At 43.4% G+C, this 12,128-nt stretch overlaps 1 protein-coding gene across 2 annotated transcripts in view; it reads left to right on the forward strand.

The window, feature by feature from the left end:
• The window catches only part of LOC6529368, an 86,129-nt gene that overhangs the window by 72,036 nt on the left and 1,965 nt on the right, over window positions 1-12,128 (forward strand). For both annotated transcript variants that reach the window (XM_015196822.2, XM_002090337.3), the window contains 2 exons: window positions 11,256-11,418; window positions 11,480-11,748. In XM_015196822.2, the coding sequence (XP_015052308.1) occupies window positions 11,256-11,418; window positions 11,480-11,748 (432 nt within the window). The remainder of the gene's footprint in view (window positions 1-11,255; window positions 11,419-11,479; window positions 11,749-12,128) is intronic.

Consider the following 12,128-nt stretch of genomic DNA (forward strand, 5'->3'; position numbering starts at 1 on the left):
ATGGAGCATTTTAAATAATTAAGTAAATGATTGCGAAAGTGCAGCAGGAACAGAACACATTAAAGGCACAAAGAATTTATATATATTTAGCTGCCAGTGAATCTAATTTCATGTATCTGGTGCCGGGAATAATTCTTTCTTGAGCATAAATAAATTAGGCGAAGTTCACACGTAAGAACTGCATTGCAAGAAACTGAAAAAAAGAAGAAGCACTGACAGAAAAAGGAGATCATTTCGTCCTAAATTGTATGGCAATGTCACTTGGAAGATGGCGGATCTAAATCGAACCCCAAGTTGCCAAAATACATAAATAATACGTGAATTCAAGTGTATATTCAACAGATGTATTTCATGGAGTCATAAAAAAACACTCAGACCAGGCTTTAGTTATTCCTTTTTCGCAGTGCACTAAAAGGCTAAATAAACTTTCGGCAACACTAGACAAAGGCACTAAATAAGCGAGCTTCATTTTCTCGATTTCGTTGTTGCTCCGCTTGGTGCTCAACTTGTGTGCAGATGAAATTTATTACACACACTCTCACCTGCACACCTGATGGAGAGACATGCCCGCCGGAAGGACGTGAGGACCACGCCCACAGCCCCGGTCCCCACTCACCCAGGATCCCAGGATCTTCCGGCTACGTGTCTAATGGCTACAGATGTACTGCCATGTCTTCGTGTCCTGGCCGAGGCCATTTGTCAACCTTAAACTAAACTGCTGCCAGCCAGTGGAAGTGTGTGGCTCCCAGTTTGTTTGCTCTTGTGGCTTGCCTTCTTTTTCCTTCTTTCCTAAGCCGCAAATTATTTCCAAACATTGCTCATACGCAGTAGTGGGCGCATTCGCCTAATTGAAAACCAAACGAACGAAATTTCAATGCAAACAGTATTTTCATTTGTTTACTCAGAGCTCTTGTCACTACCCACCTCCACGTGCGCGTCTCGCTCCATATAACATTTACGATTCACTGAGTTGACAAATTTTCCGCTCTTGGTACATACACATATATACATATATGCATAGAAAAAACAGAAAAAACAGAAGCAGCAGCAGGAAAAATACCAGTCAGGCATCAACAAAATGGCCAGAACAGCACAATCCTCGGAGAAAAAATGTTATTCCACTATGAAACGCTATGTCGTTCTTATGCAGCATCATCATAATTCACGTTTAGTCTGGGGCGCATACACCCAAGGCAAATGGATGATAAATGTTATATAAATTGAGCTGAGTCGATGCTAGCTGCTCCCTGCACCCGGGGGAAAGTTTCGCCAGAGATTCATATCTTTATTGGGCTTCGACGGAAGCCTTGCATTCGTCGCCTCGCCATTAATTCCTATCGCAGATGTGCGAAATTGAAGTGCATGTTTCGAGTATTTTATGATCCGCATGGATAAAATGACATGGCGTCGGAGTTTTAGTTCCAATTATCTCAATCCTAAAGGAATGATTTTATTGAGCCACATATATAATTTATAGTATATATTTAGTGTATTTCAGTTCGTTTTACTTGTACATTAAGTACACCCTGTATGCCACCATACTTCGACATCCGATTTCCACAATTTCTGCGGTTTGTGGCTGCCATTTTTTCGCTGAACGCTCGTTGTGCAGTTCAAATATTTTGCAACTGGCTTGCTAAGAGCAAACTCTTCACGTGGCACTCATAGTTCTCATGGTTGTCCCGGCCAACCCATCCATCTGCATGTTGCATCCCGGAGTTGGAGGTGGGTCCATAGGTGGGTGGATGCGAGCTGCTCCTCCGCTGACTGCGCATGAAAAATGGCGACGCTTATTAAACATGCTCGAATGGACGGCAACGCATCCTGATGACGCGGGAGTGACGCTGGAGGAGCACTAAACTGGTAGAAATTTATGCACCAGCGATGAGGTTTAAACTCTGCCATTTGATGTCCCATCACTGTGGAGCAGGGGCCAAAGTGGTTGGGTGTCGTGTGGATTCTGTGTGCATTAGTTTCTGTGCCATTTCTCATTAGTGTGTGTAATAGATTTAGAAGAAAGACCGGTTCTCGGACAGTGGGCCAGGAGATGCGGACAAAGGGAACCAGACACAGACGTCGTCTGGCCTGAATTCCATGTCTCCTTCAGCGAATTTGGATGGCGACTTGGACCTCGTATCACGCACACAGGTTAAAGATGCTCCAGTGGCACCAAAGAAGGCAATTCATTGACAGTAAATACTAGGTGCAAATCGAATATTTCGAAGTGTTTCTTAGATGTTCTTGGTTTTTAAAGAAGCTTTCCATTGCAGTATCCCCTGCTGCGTTCATGTGTCACATTCTTTAAAAGTCCTCTTCTTGGGTTTGAGGGCGCTTTCTATTTGTTTAACTCACATTTCGCTCCTGCGGGAAAGGAGCCTCATTTTGCAATTTGTTTGTTGCTGTGTGGTGGAGCTCCTTTCATTACCGGATGCTGCAGGACTCTCATTCCCATTCCCGCTCCCGTTCTCCGTTTCGGTTTCCTTTTTGTGTTAATTGAGCTGCTCGGCTGCTGTTCCTGCTGCCTTTTCCGATGGCCACGAGCTGAAAAGTAAATTAACACGGAAAAAGCCAGCCTGAAACAAGAACAGCCACCTGACTGTACCATAAACGCTGCGTATACGTTATATGTGTTATATGCGCTATATAGCGCACATGTGTGAATGGAATTTACACTGAAGTGGCTGGGAGAAAGGGGAACCACCGTCTGCGGTGGGGCTACACGAGGCAGGAGCATTCAAAGGGAAAAGCCAAGCGAAACAACACGCGAGCAATTAAAATGCTCGACAACAAATTGCTATCAAGTACTCAAAATTCAAAAGGGAAGATGCAGCCCAAAAAAAGAGAGGGTACGCGTTAAGTGTGAACGAGACGCGAAGGGCTGAGTTTATACACAAACATGCAAAAAATACAGCAGCAATTTGGAAGCGGAAGGAGAAGATTAAAGCTATTTTGAAATTAAAGTGAATTTACTTGGCAGCTCAATTCGAATCTCTCGAAAAACACGGGATAACAGGATCAAACTTTATTGTCCTTGGCCTCCCTTAACTTCGCATTTGATTTAGAAATTTATGAGAAACAAGGACTGAAATGATTTCATTTAGATTTACTCCCGACAGAAATTGGCGCCCCATTGTTCAGACTTTTCCCGCAACCCGCCACCCGCAGGCATTGCATGTTGGGGTATCCCAGTGAATAGCCAGTGAAAATTTATGACTGCCAGCGAAGAAGACTGGCTCAAACGAAGACATTCGCCCCGGGAAAGTGGGGCCAAAGATTCGCTTGGGTCTCCTCGCCTTGTAATTGCAGTCAACATTTTAGCATCTTGAAGCAAAGCGAGAAAACAAATAAAAATAAAAAGCTAAAGCAAAGGGGAGCACGTGACTGGCATGCAAACCAATGTGGGGGGAGCGTGACCTCTGACCTCCGCTGCACGCCAACCACCCCCCTTTTTCGCGCACTCTATCTGTATCTGTCAGAACAAAAAAAAATTGTAAAATGTAAATGTTTATGGCTGGAGAGGCGCGCGAGAAGAGCTCTTGAAATGGGCTGTAACTATGGTTGAAATGAGTGGGTGGAGCGGCTCCCCTGCACTGGAAAATATTGCATTGCGTAATAACATACGCTTTCCTATAAAAACATTAAGCTTAGCTTTCGTAGTGAAAGCAAAAATAATAATAATAGTAATTACAACAGTTAAAAACGAAATATATTTCAGTAATTCTGATTTCTATTTCTCAAAATTGAATCCTTTGCAAGCCATGTTTTCTGGTAATTGAAATCGTGAAGAAATGTGTATCTTACATTATGCACTTTTGCTGAGTGCGAAATTTCGCCCTTTCAGATTTGGTTATGAACTTGTTGACGTTTGGATGCCGCTCTCCGCCGAAAAGCAGAAATGCAAAAGCACTCTGGGGAGGCGAAAGAGTGGCGAAGAGGCGGCGAAAGCAATTTCCGGTCGGGTCAGCCACTTTCCCCGCCCAGCGCGTCATTTCCGGATCCTCAGTTTCCATCTGTTGTTGCTGTGCTGCTCTGTTGCTCTGTAAGCGCGATTCTCTGGGCCAAAAATTAAAGTGTACTTCGACCGCAAGCATTAGGCTAACGTGTGGAAAATTGGCCAAATCCGTTTGAGAATTTGGAACGTTAATTCTTGGGGTTTTTGTTTTACTTTCTTTTGTTTTGGCTTTTGTTGCTGTACTCATTTGGTACGCAAATGTGTGCTCCAATAATGAATTGTTTCTCTTTTCGCTGGTTCGGGGGAGAGAAATTGAAATTGGAATTTTGGGCTCGTAGCGAATTGGCTGACAAATGTTTGCTTGCTGTTTGTTCGGCTTGTCGAGCGATTAATGCAGCAAATTGGCAGTAAAATTGCGGACTGAATGTGACCAGCCGAGGGTCAAGGGTCACTTCTGTCCGCAGCACTTGTGTCCGTCCTGTCGCCAATCCTCTGTTGTGCGAATGTATATGTGTATCTACTCTGGCCGGAACGGAACGGAAGTGTCCGGTTTATCGCTGCGGAAGTGGACAGCTGCAGTGGTCGGTCGGCGGGGCAATGCAGTGCCCGCTCCTTGTAATCGCCGGTCAGCTTAGATTGCTCAATTGCGAATGGCCGGGTTGGCCAGGCATTCTGGGTAAAAGCCATCCGGGCAGGCCCAAATGCTTTGGCCACTTAATGAGTGGCCTGTGGTCACTGGCACTCGCAGCCATTTGCGTATGGCAGTTGGACAGACCAACGGGCTTTAAACTGTCTTGATTGCTGCATGGATTTGTTTCGATGAGAACTCGGGGTTTTGTCGGGGAAAATGAAGTCAAGTTCGACCTGAAAATGTTTTGTGTTGCCTTGAACTTTGTGAATGTTCTTTCTCCATTTCCATTGACTTTCAACTCAATTATGGCGTTCAGCAGAAAGGGTCACTTTTGTGCTTGTTATTGTAGCTATGCAGAAAGTTACTTCCATTCGTTTTTTTTTTTTTTTTGCTTTTATATAGTCAAAGGAAATCATTTAATGGTCTTTACATAAAGGCTTTTAAAGAAAATTGAATTAATATTTAGGTTGCAGTTATATTAACTCTGACAAATGTGCACAAATTTCAACAAACTATCTTCACTCTCAAAAAGTCATGTTCTGTCAAAGTTACTGCCGCAGCAACTGTTGTTCAAAAGTCAGGGAATATCAGCAAAGATATGTCGGAAAAACCCTGGCCATGTTTGTTTTGTGGATGTCGGTAGTTTAACCTTTGGTGGCCTAGTTACGCCGAATGCTGACGTTGCCGCAGGTTTTGATTGGAACTGAAATTCCGCTGACCGGGCTTAAACAAAATGTAGCAAGGAACGTGGTTAACTGGGTATTGTAGTTCAGCAGAATGGTTTGTGGTATCTGGCTGGCATTGTGTTACAGGCTCTTTGGGCAACAAGATGCCGAAACTCTTGGCGTCTCTGCCTGTGATAGCATAAAGGCATTGGTTTATCAGCTGAATTCCAGCATTCAGAACTGCAATACCCGAAACTTGTACGGAGATATTCATACTGCTGGCTCATATTTGATGACAAGCAACACAGTTTGCTTTTTGCTCGGGCGAAACAAGTTGCAAACAAGCTGAAAACTTTGCCCCTCGGCTGCGGAAACGCAACAAAAGTTGCTCCTCGAATGGAAACCGCTACTGCAACTGCTACTTGCCATTTTCTTTACGACTTCTTTCAATATTTATACATACTTTTTGTTGCCCGGGATGCTGGATGCTGTTCGGTATTTTATAGTGGGACATCCAAAAGTTTAGACTTTGTCGAATCTAGCTAAAAAATGCAGTAGGATTTCCAACCTCATACTCCCGGGAGATCTGTGCAAATAGAGAGTTTTCCCCCAGAGCGGTACAATGTAACTGCAAGGATGTGGAACTATATATCATTTACACCAGTCAGATATTTGACTTTCGCCCTCCGCTCGCCGAAATTGAAAAACTTTTGACGGCTTTTGCCGGCATTTGTGCAAGTGCAAGTGTGAATTGCGTTATTCAACTTCCCTTCTTTCAATTTTAATTGACTAACTTGACTAAGGAGGGTGCCAAACTCTGTTGCGATGCGAAAATAAAAAACGAGAAGAGCATACGCGCTGTCAAATTGAATTTTGATTCAATTTGCGATGACATCAGCGCCTTCAACGTTGCCAAATTGCATTTACACATTTTACACGCGGATGCCGTTGCAGCAGCATATTTTCCTCATTTCGCGAGTTGTCAAAAAAACGCGTTCACCTGTGAATTTGAAGTATTTACGAAAGCCGTCGAGTGCGCCATATAAATTTGGGCACTCGCAGGATCCCAGGATATGAAATTCCATTCGAGGTGGCAAGTCAATACGTGACTAGTTTACATTTCACTGCTCTTATTTCACGAAAAGCTTGAAATAACATATATGAAATGAAAATTCTTAAATTATGTAGAAAAATATAGCTGAATAAATACTGAACAAAATGTGTCATTGACCATTTTCACAACAACTCAAATGCCACTTATTCTTCGGTTGCAAACAGTGCTTATAAACTAGCATTCTGCCCTGTCTTCATGGCATTCAAAATATTACGATAAAACTGATAAAGTGAAAGAAACAATTTGCAATCATGCCTGCAGTCCGTACTTCAATAGTACCAATTATTTGTATTTCTACGTAAATTCTGTATGCATCGCTACATTTGTTCCTTGAAAACAATATACAATTGTACACTCTTTGCCGGCATTGCAGTAAATGGTGCAATCATGCTAAATGTGTAAAACTAAAAAGGCCAGCTCTTATCCGAATCGAATTTCCATTCACATGAAGTGGCTTGCAGTCGCCATCGGAGACTGTAAATTAATTCAACAGCACGATATTGAAATTTAATGGCCATCCAATATCGGCCATTCAAGCCAGAGGCCATGAAGTAATGTGGCGTGTTAAAAGCGCTTAAAAGAATTCCAAAATCCTTGATGTTTGCCGTGCCTGACAGCTGCAGATAAAATATGGTGCTGGAAATGCTGGGAAATCAGTCTATTAAAAGCCATCATTTCATTTTGTCGACTGACCGACTGGCCGGTCAGCAGAGCAATCACAAATTGCATTTGAATAAGCCAGTTGAATTTGTATTTTGTGTCTAGACCGGAAATGAAAAACGTTTTTGCCTCTGCCACCGCTGATACCAGCTGTTTTCAGCCTTGTATCGGCGTTGGCGTTTTCAGGCTTTTTCAGTAATTCCCTAAAAGTATTTGCACCGAAATGAAACATAAACTTGGCCAAATTTACTATGCCCGCTTTCAAGTTCTTAGCATAATTTAATTCATTTTTTAGCCGCAAAAATAGACCTAAAAGGAGATGGAAGAGGATTTAACAAAATCCGCTTAACTGAGACTTCGGTCTCGAATTTAAACTCTTGCCTCTTCAGTTCTTCTCCCCTTTATTTTGTGTTATCAAAATAGTTGCTGGCATTATCAGGGTCTGGCACTAGAGTCATGCCCGAGCGTTTCCAATCAATTGAAATTCAGTGCTCCAGTGCAAAGGGGAGCGGAAACGGAAGTGCAACTTTGGACATGCAATTTAAATTCAATTTTACACACAAACAGCGAAGCAAGGGTGCCAAAAAGAAGCAGGTGGATATGCAGGATCTCAATTCGACTGCGAGCTGGCTGTCTGCTTTTATGACGATTTCCAATACAAATGGGTTTCATTCGATGTGCCCAGGGCGCAGGACATGTCCCAGCAAAATAGGGAGAGTTCAGGGTCATGCCAGAGCCATCTCATTATTTATGGCCATCGTTGGAAGGTCTAACAATGGCTGCTATTCCTGGATTATAGGGTATCAAGAATCTGGGGTTTCCAATCAACCAATGGGAGCTCTTATATTAACAACTTGGATAGAGTATCTTTGTAAAACGGAAGCTTTGTTTGCCTTTGGAAAGGCTATCTTAATATTTTCTTACAGACGCCATATAGAGCATCTAAAGTGCGTTACTATCCCCCAGTTCTGTGCGTTGTCACTGCTGTCCTCGTTCTATCTGCTCGACTATCTTTATATCTGTTGCTGCCCTGTCGCTTGTTGCGCTTGCATTTCAATTGACGGGACCATCATTAAATTTCCAATGTTTATCCCCACTGCCGCATGCTGAATTCTAAAAGCAAACCTTATATACTCGTACTATTTACGCCCACTGCCTCCCTTTCCTGTCACACAAACACTCGCAATATTATGTCGCAAGCCCGGCAGAACAACAAGTTTACTGCCAAGCGGATTGGGTTACTACCCGCGTCTAATATCCTGGACGCCGACAATGTTGTGCTGCTCCTTTGTGATGGGATTGACTTTATGCCAACTTGGCTGGAAACTATAAACAGATCACGCCACACATCTGACGTTGATTCAAGACGCTCCCGACTCAGCTACACTGTGGAAAAACATTATAAGATAGAAATCAGAGGACTCCTTCTCTAAAAGTTTAATTAATACTGTGTAAAAGAGAATTAACGACTTATTTTGTAAGGATCCTCACTATGACTATATTTACAACGTGAATCGTGTTCTTTCGCGTCAAGTCAGCGACTCATTTAATGAGCTATTTATTTCTGTGCATCCATGGCTAATTGGCATTCAACACGTCCCCGGCCCCGCTGCTCGTGTACATCAGGCTAATTAAATCAAAATGCGGCATTAAAAGTTTATGGTGGCGATGGACCAGGGCACCAGAACATTAATGTAATCATATGCCATAAATTTGCATTTATGACGCGTCTTGTGCACGTTGTCATAGCAATTCATTTGCCGGTCAGCGATCCTGTCATCTCAGGACGTGCGACGCAGGACTCCGCCAAGGACAAGCTGCCATATTAATTAAAGTGTCGCTGCTAATGAGTTAGATTAAAGCTGGCAGATTCGTGGCTTTCGCGGCGCCAGTTGCTCGCTTTCATTCCGGGCGAGCGTGCGTGTAATTGGCAATATCTGCTGGCCAGGATTACACGGGATAGTTGGTGTGTGTATTTGAGCTCGTGGGTTTCGGGTCTGCGCCTTTCATTAAGCTCTTTATACACGATGTCTTTCCAATTTCTCGCAATTTCCTGGCTGTGCGCAGAAAAGTATGCTAAGAACGAGGTTCGTTTGGTGAAACCAAAGGACATTAATTATTTATTTATTACAGCTTATTTTTAAGTGAATTTGGTATTGAGTACTAGATGTGGGCCATTCGTTGTTCAGTTTTAAAGATTATAATCTACTCACATTTTATTTTGAGCTGATATACTGATACAAGTTTTTTCCATCTTGTTTTCTTATAATTTTTTGCAGCCAATGCCCTTCTTTGATTGAGTAGCTTCGAAGCGTAAATAATTTAAAACGAAACTTCTGCATTCAAAGAGAAAATCATTAGACAAAGTAAACAAAATCAGACGTTTCATTTGAGCATTCCATTATGCTAGGAAAGAGCGCCAAGGGGGAAAAGAGCAGTTCAAGGAGAATATAAACAGCAGCCATATATCAGAATTATTCAGCAATAACTATGTATATGTATATGGCAACCGAGTCATCTGTCTTTTCCTGCGAGCTGCAGCTGATAAAATAAAATAAATTCGCATATTAAATGCCAACTTTCTGCGTCCCCCCGCGTGGCACTCCTCCATATTTCACGACCCTGAACATTCGCCAGCTGACATAATTAATACTAATTTATACACAAGCCCAAGAGTCTCGCTGTGCTTGTAATCTTGTTGCGGCAGTCGGCTTTTTAAATGGCCTGCCTGCCCAATTGTGGACCACAAAGGTTGCCATGGTTTGCCATTTGCTGCCTGGGAGCGGAAAATTTGTCTTTTCAATCGAGTGCTGCCTGTGCTGTGCTGCTGGTCTCATAAATGTTTTATGTGGTCATAGCCGACATTCATTTGCTCGACAACAACAGTTTTCCATCTGCCTGTCACTTTGGCCTCCCTGTGAAGCGGTGCGAAATTAAATTCTTTGGTATTGATTTTCAAGAATTTAATTAAGCCTTTCGCCGCCTGACGTATTATCAATAAATTTGTGTGCCGAAGCCATAATCCCCGCCCGTATTTGTAGTCCCGATAAATCGAAAAGTACACAGAGTTTGGCCCACAAAGGAACGCCGGGAAGTGCCAGTAGCTCTCAGCTGCACCACAATCCGGGCTGCAGGCCACTAAATTGTGGCACCAGCTGGCAAACGGCCATCTGGCCCAACGGTATCATCATGCCGCTCCTACTTTCCACCTTTCAGTACCGAGTTACCAGCTCCCCTTACCGCGCATCGCAAATCCGGAGGCTGTGGCTGCTGTGGCCCCACTGACTGATGGCCAGGTGAAGCCTTCAGCGCTGGGATTACGCGGAGCTGGGTGGAAAATAGTGTGCACGCTGAAAAACTGCACTGCATATGTACGAGAAATTACTTCTAAAACTAAAAAATACTCTTTCTTTTATAGTAAAACGTTATATTTGAGCTGGATATAAAAAATGCGTTCTTAAAGCACTGTTATTTATATTTGTTCCCCAAGCCTTGTTCTACGCTTTTATGACTGAACCCTGCAGAAATGTAATAATTTCCAATTCGCTTAGGTGCACACAAATTTGCAAAGTGCTCTATGCAGTTGCTTTAACTTCTTTCATTTGAGCGGAATATCTAGTTTCATTATTGCAGAAAGCAAACAGAAAGTTGCCAGTAGCCCAAATTCGAGGAAGAGCCGAGCCGTCCAGAGAAAGGAGAAATTCACTTTTAATTATTTACGGCTAAACAGAAAGTTGGCCAAAAGGAGGGGAGTTGGCCGCAGGAGACACTTTTTGTGCTCCGGACTCGGAAACTTTTCTCCAAAAGCGTTTTTGCCCGTCTTTCATTTGCTGCTGGCGTGGCCGAAAAGGGAAAATATGGTTGGTGTCGAAGCATTTGAGTATTTCCTTTGGTTCCGTTTGCAATTCCATTACTTTAATGTGCCATGAAGGAAAGGAAAACTTTTAAATCTTTATTTATAAAAGCTTCCGCACAGGCGGCAACTTTTGTGTGCGAGTGAAAATGAAATAATTCCGACAGCCGCAACCTTGTGGTGGGCCATGCGGTTTTCCTGGCCGAAACTATGCCAGCCAAAGTTGCTAAATGCCCTGACAAACTTTTCCCTTGCCAAAAAGGGTGGGAGTGAGCAAGAGCTCATATATATCAAGATATATTTTCCCGGCTTAAGTGCGATTAGGCTTAAGACGTGCAAATTGTTTAGCTAATTCATCGCCTGCTTCTATTTACTTGCAGTGCATGCGAGCCTACGTGGAGTTTGAGATTTCCGAGGGCGCCTACGAGATCTCCTGTCCGGACGCCAAGTGCCCGGCCCAGGGCGCCATTTCCCTGCCCGAGATAGCGAACCTAACCACAACGAATCTGCTGAAGAAGCACCATCGCTATCGCCTTAATCGAGGTGAGTCCTTGCCTAAACAGTTGCCTAAGAGACCTTTCATAAATGTTACACTTTCATTCAGAAATCGAGTTGGACAAGACGCGCACCTGGTGTCCGCGGGCTGGCTGCGAGACCATCTGCACGGTGGGTGCAGCAGCACAGCCCGGCCAGTCCAGCGCCATTTGCCAAATGGACGAGTCGCCGTCGACCTCGCAGAGCTACAGTCCCCAGCAGGAGGCGGCCGGAAACGGAAGCACAGGTGCCGCGGCCGGAAACATAGCCGCCGTGCTCTCTGTGTCCGTTCACTGTCCCTCCTGCAAGGACGAATTCTGCGGCCTCTGCAAAAAGGCGGTAAGTGTGTGGCATGGTTTTTGTTTCCTGACATATGTAAGCATGGAACATATAATGGATTATTTTTGTTCATTTATAAAAATCCGAACAGATGTAGTACTTCTCCATGAGAAAACTCTAAATCATTGAATTAGAAAATTTTCAGGTTTGAATAATTAGCAACAAGTTTAATCATTTTCATAAATATATAAAAAAACAAGAGAGAACGCTATAGTCGAGTTCCCCGACTATCTGATACCCGTTACTCAGCTAGTGGAAGGGAGAAGGAGAGTCTTAAACACAGTTTTTGGCGGTTTGTGGGCGTTAGAGTGGGCGTGGCAAAAAGTTTTTTGGCAAATCGATAGAAATTTACAAGACCAATACAAAAATGAAAAAATTTC

This window comes from Drosophila yakuba, chromosome 2R, assembly GCF_016746365.2.
Source record: "Drosophila yakuba strain Tai18E2 chromosome 2R, Prin_Dyak_Tai18E2_2.1, whole genome shotgun sequence".
Classification (NCBI taxonomy): domain Eukaryota; kingdom Metazoa; phylum Arthropoda; class Insecta; order Diptera; family Drosophilidae; genus Drosophila; species Drosophila yakuba.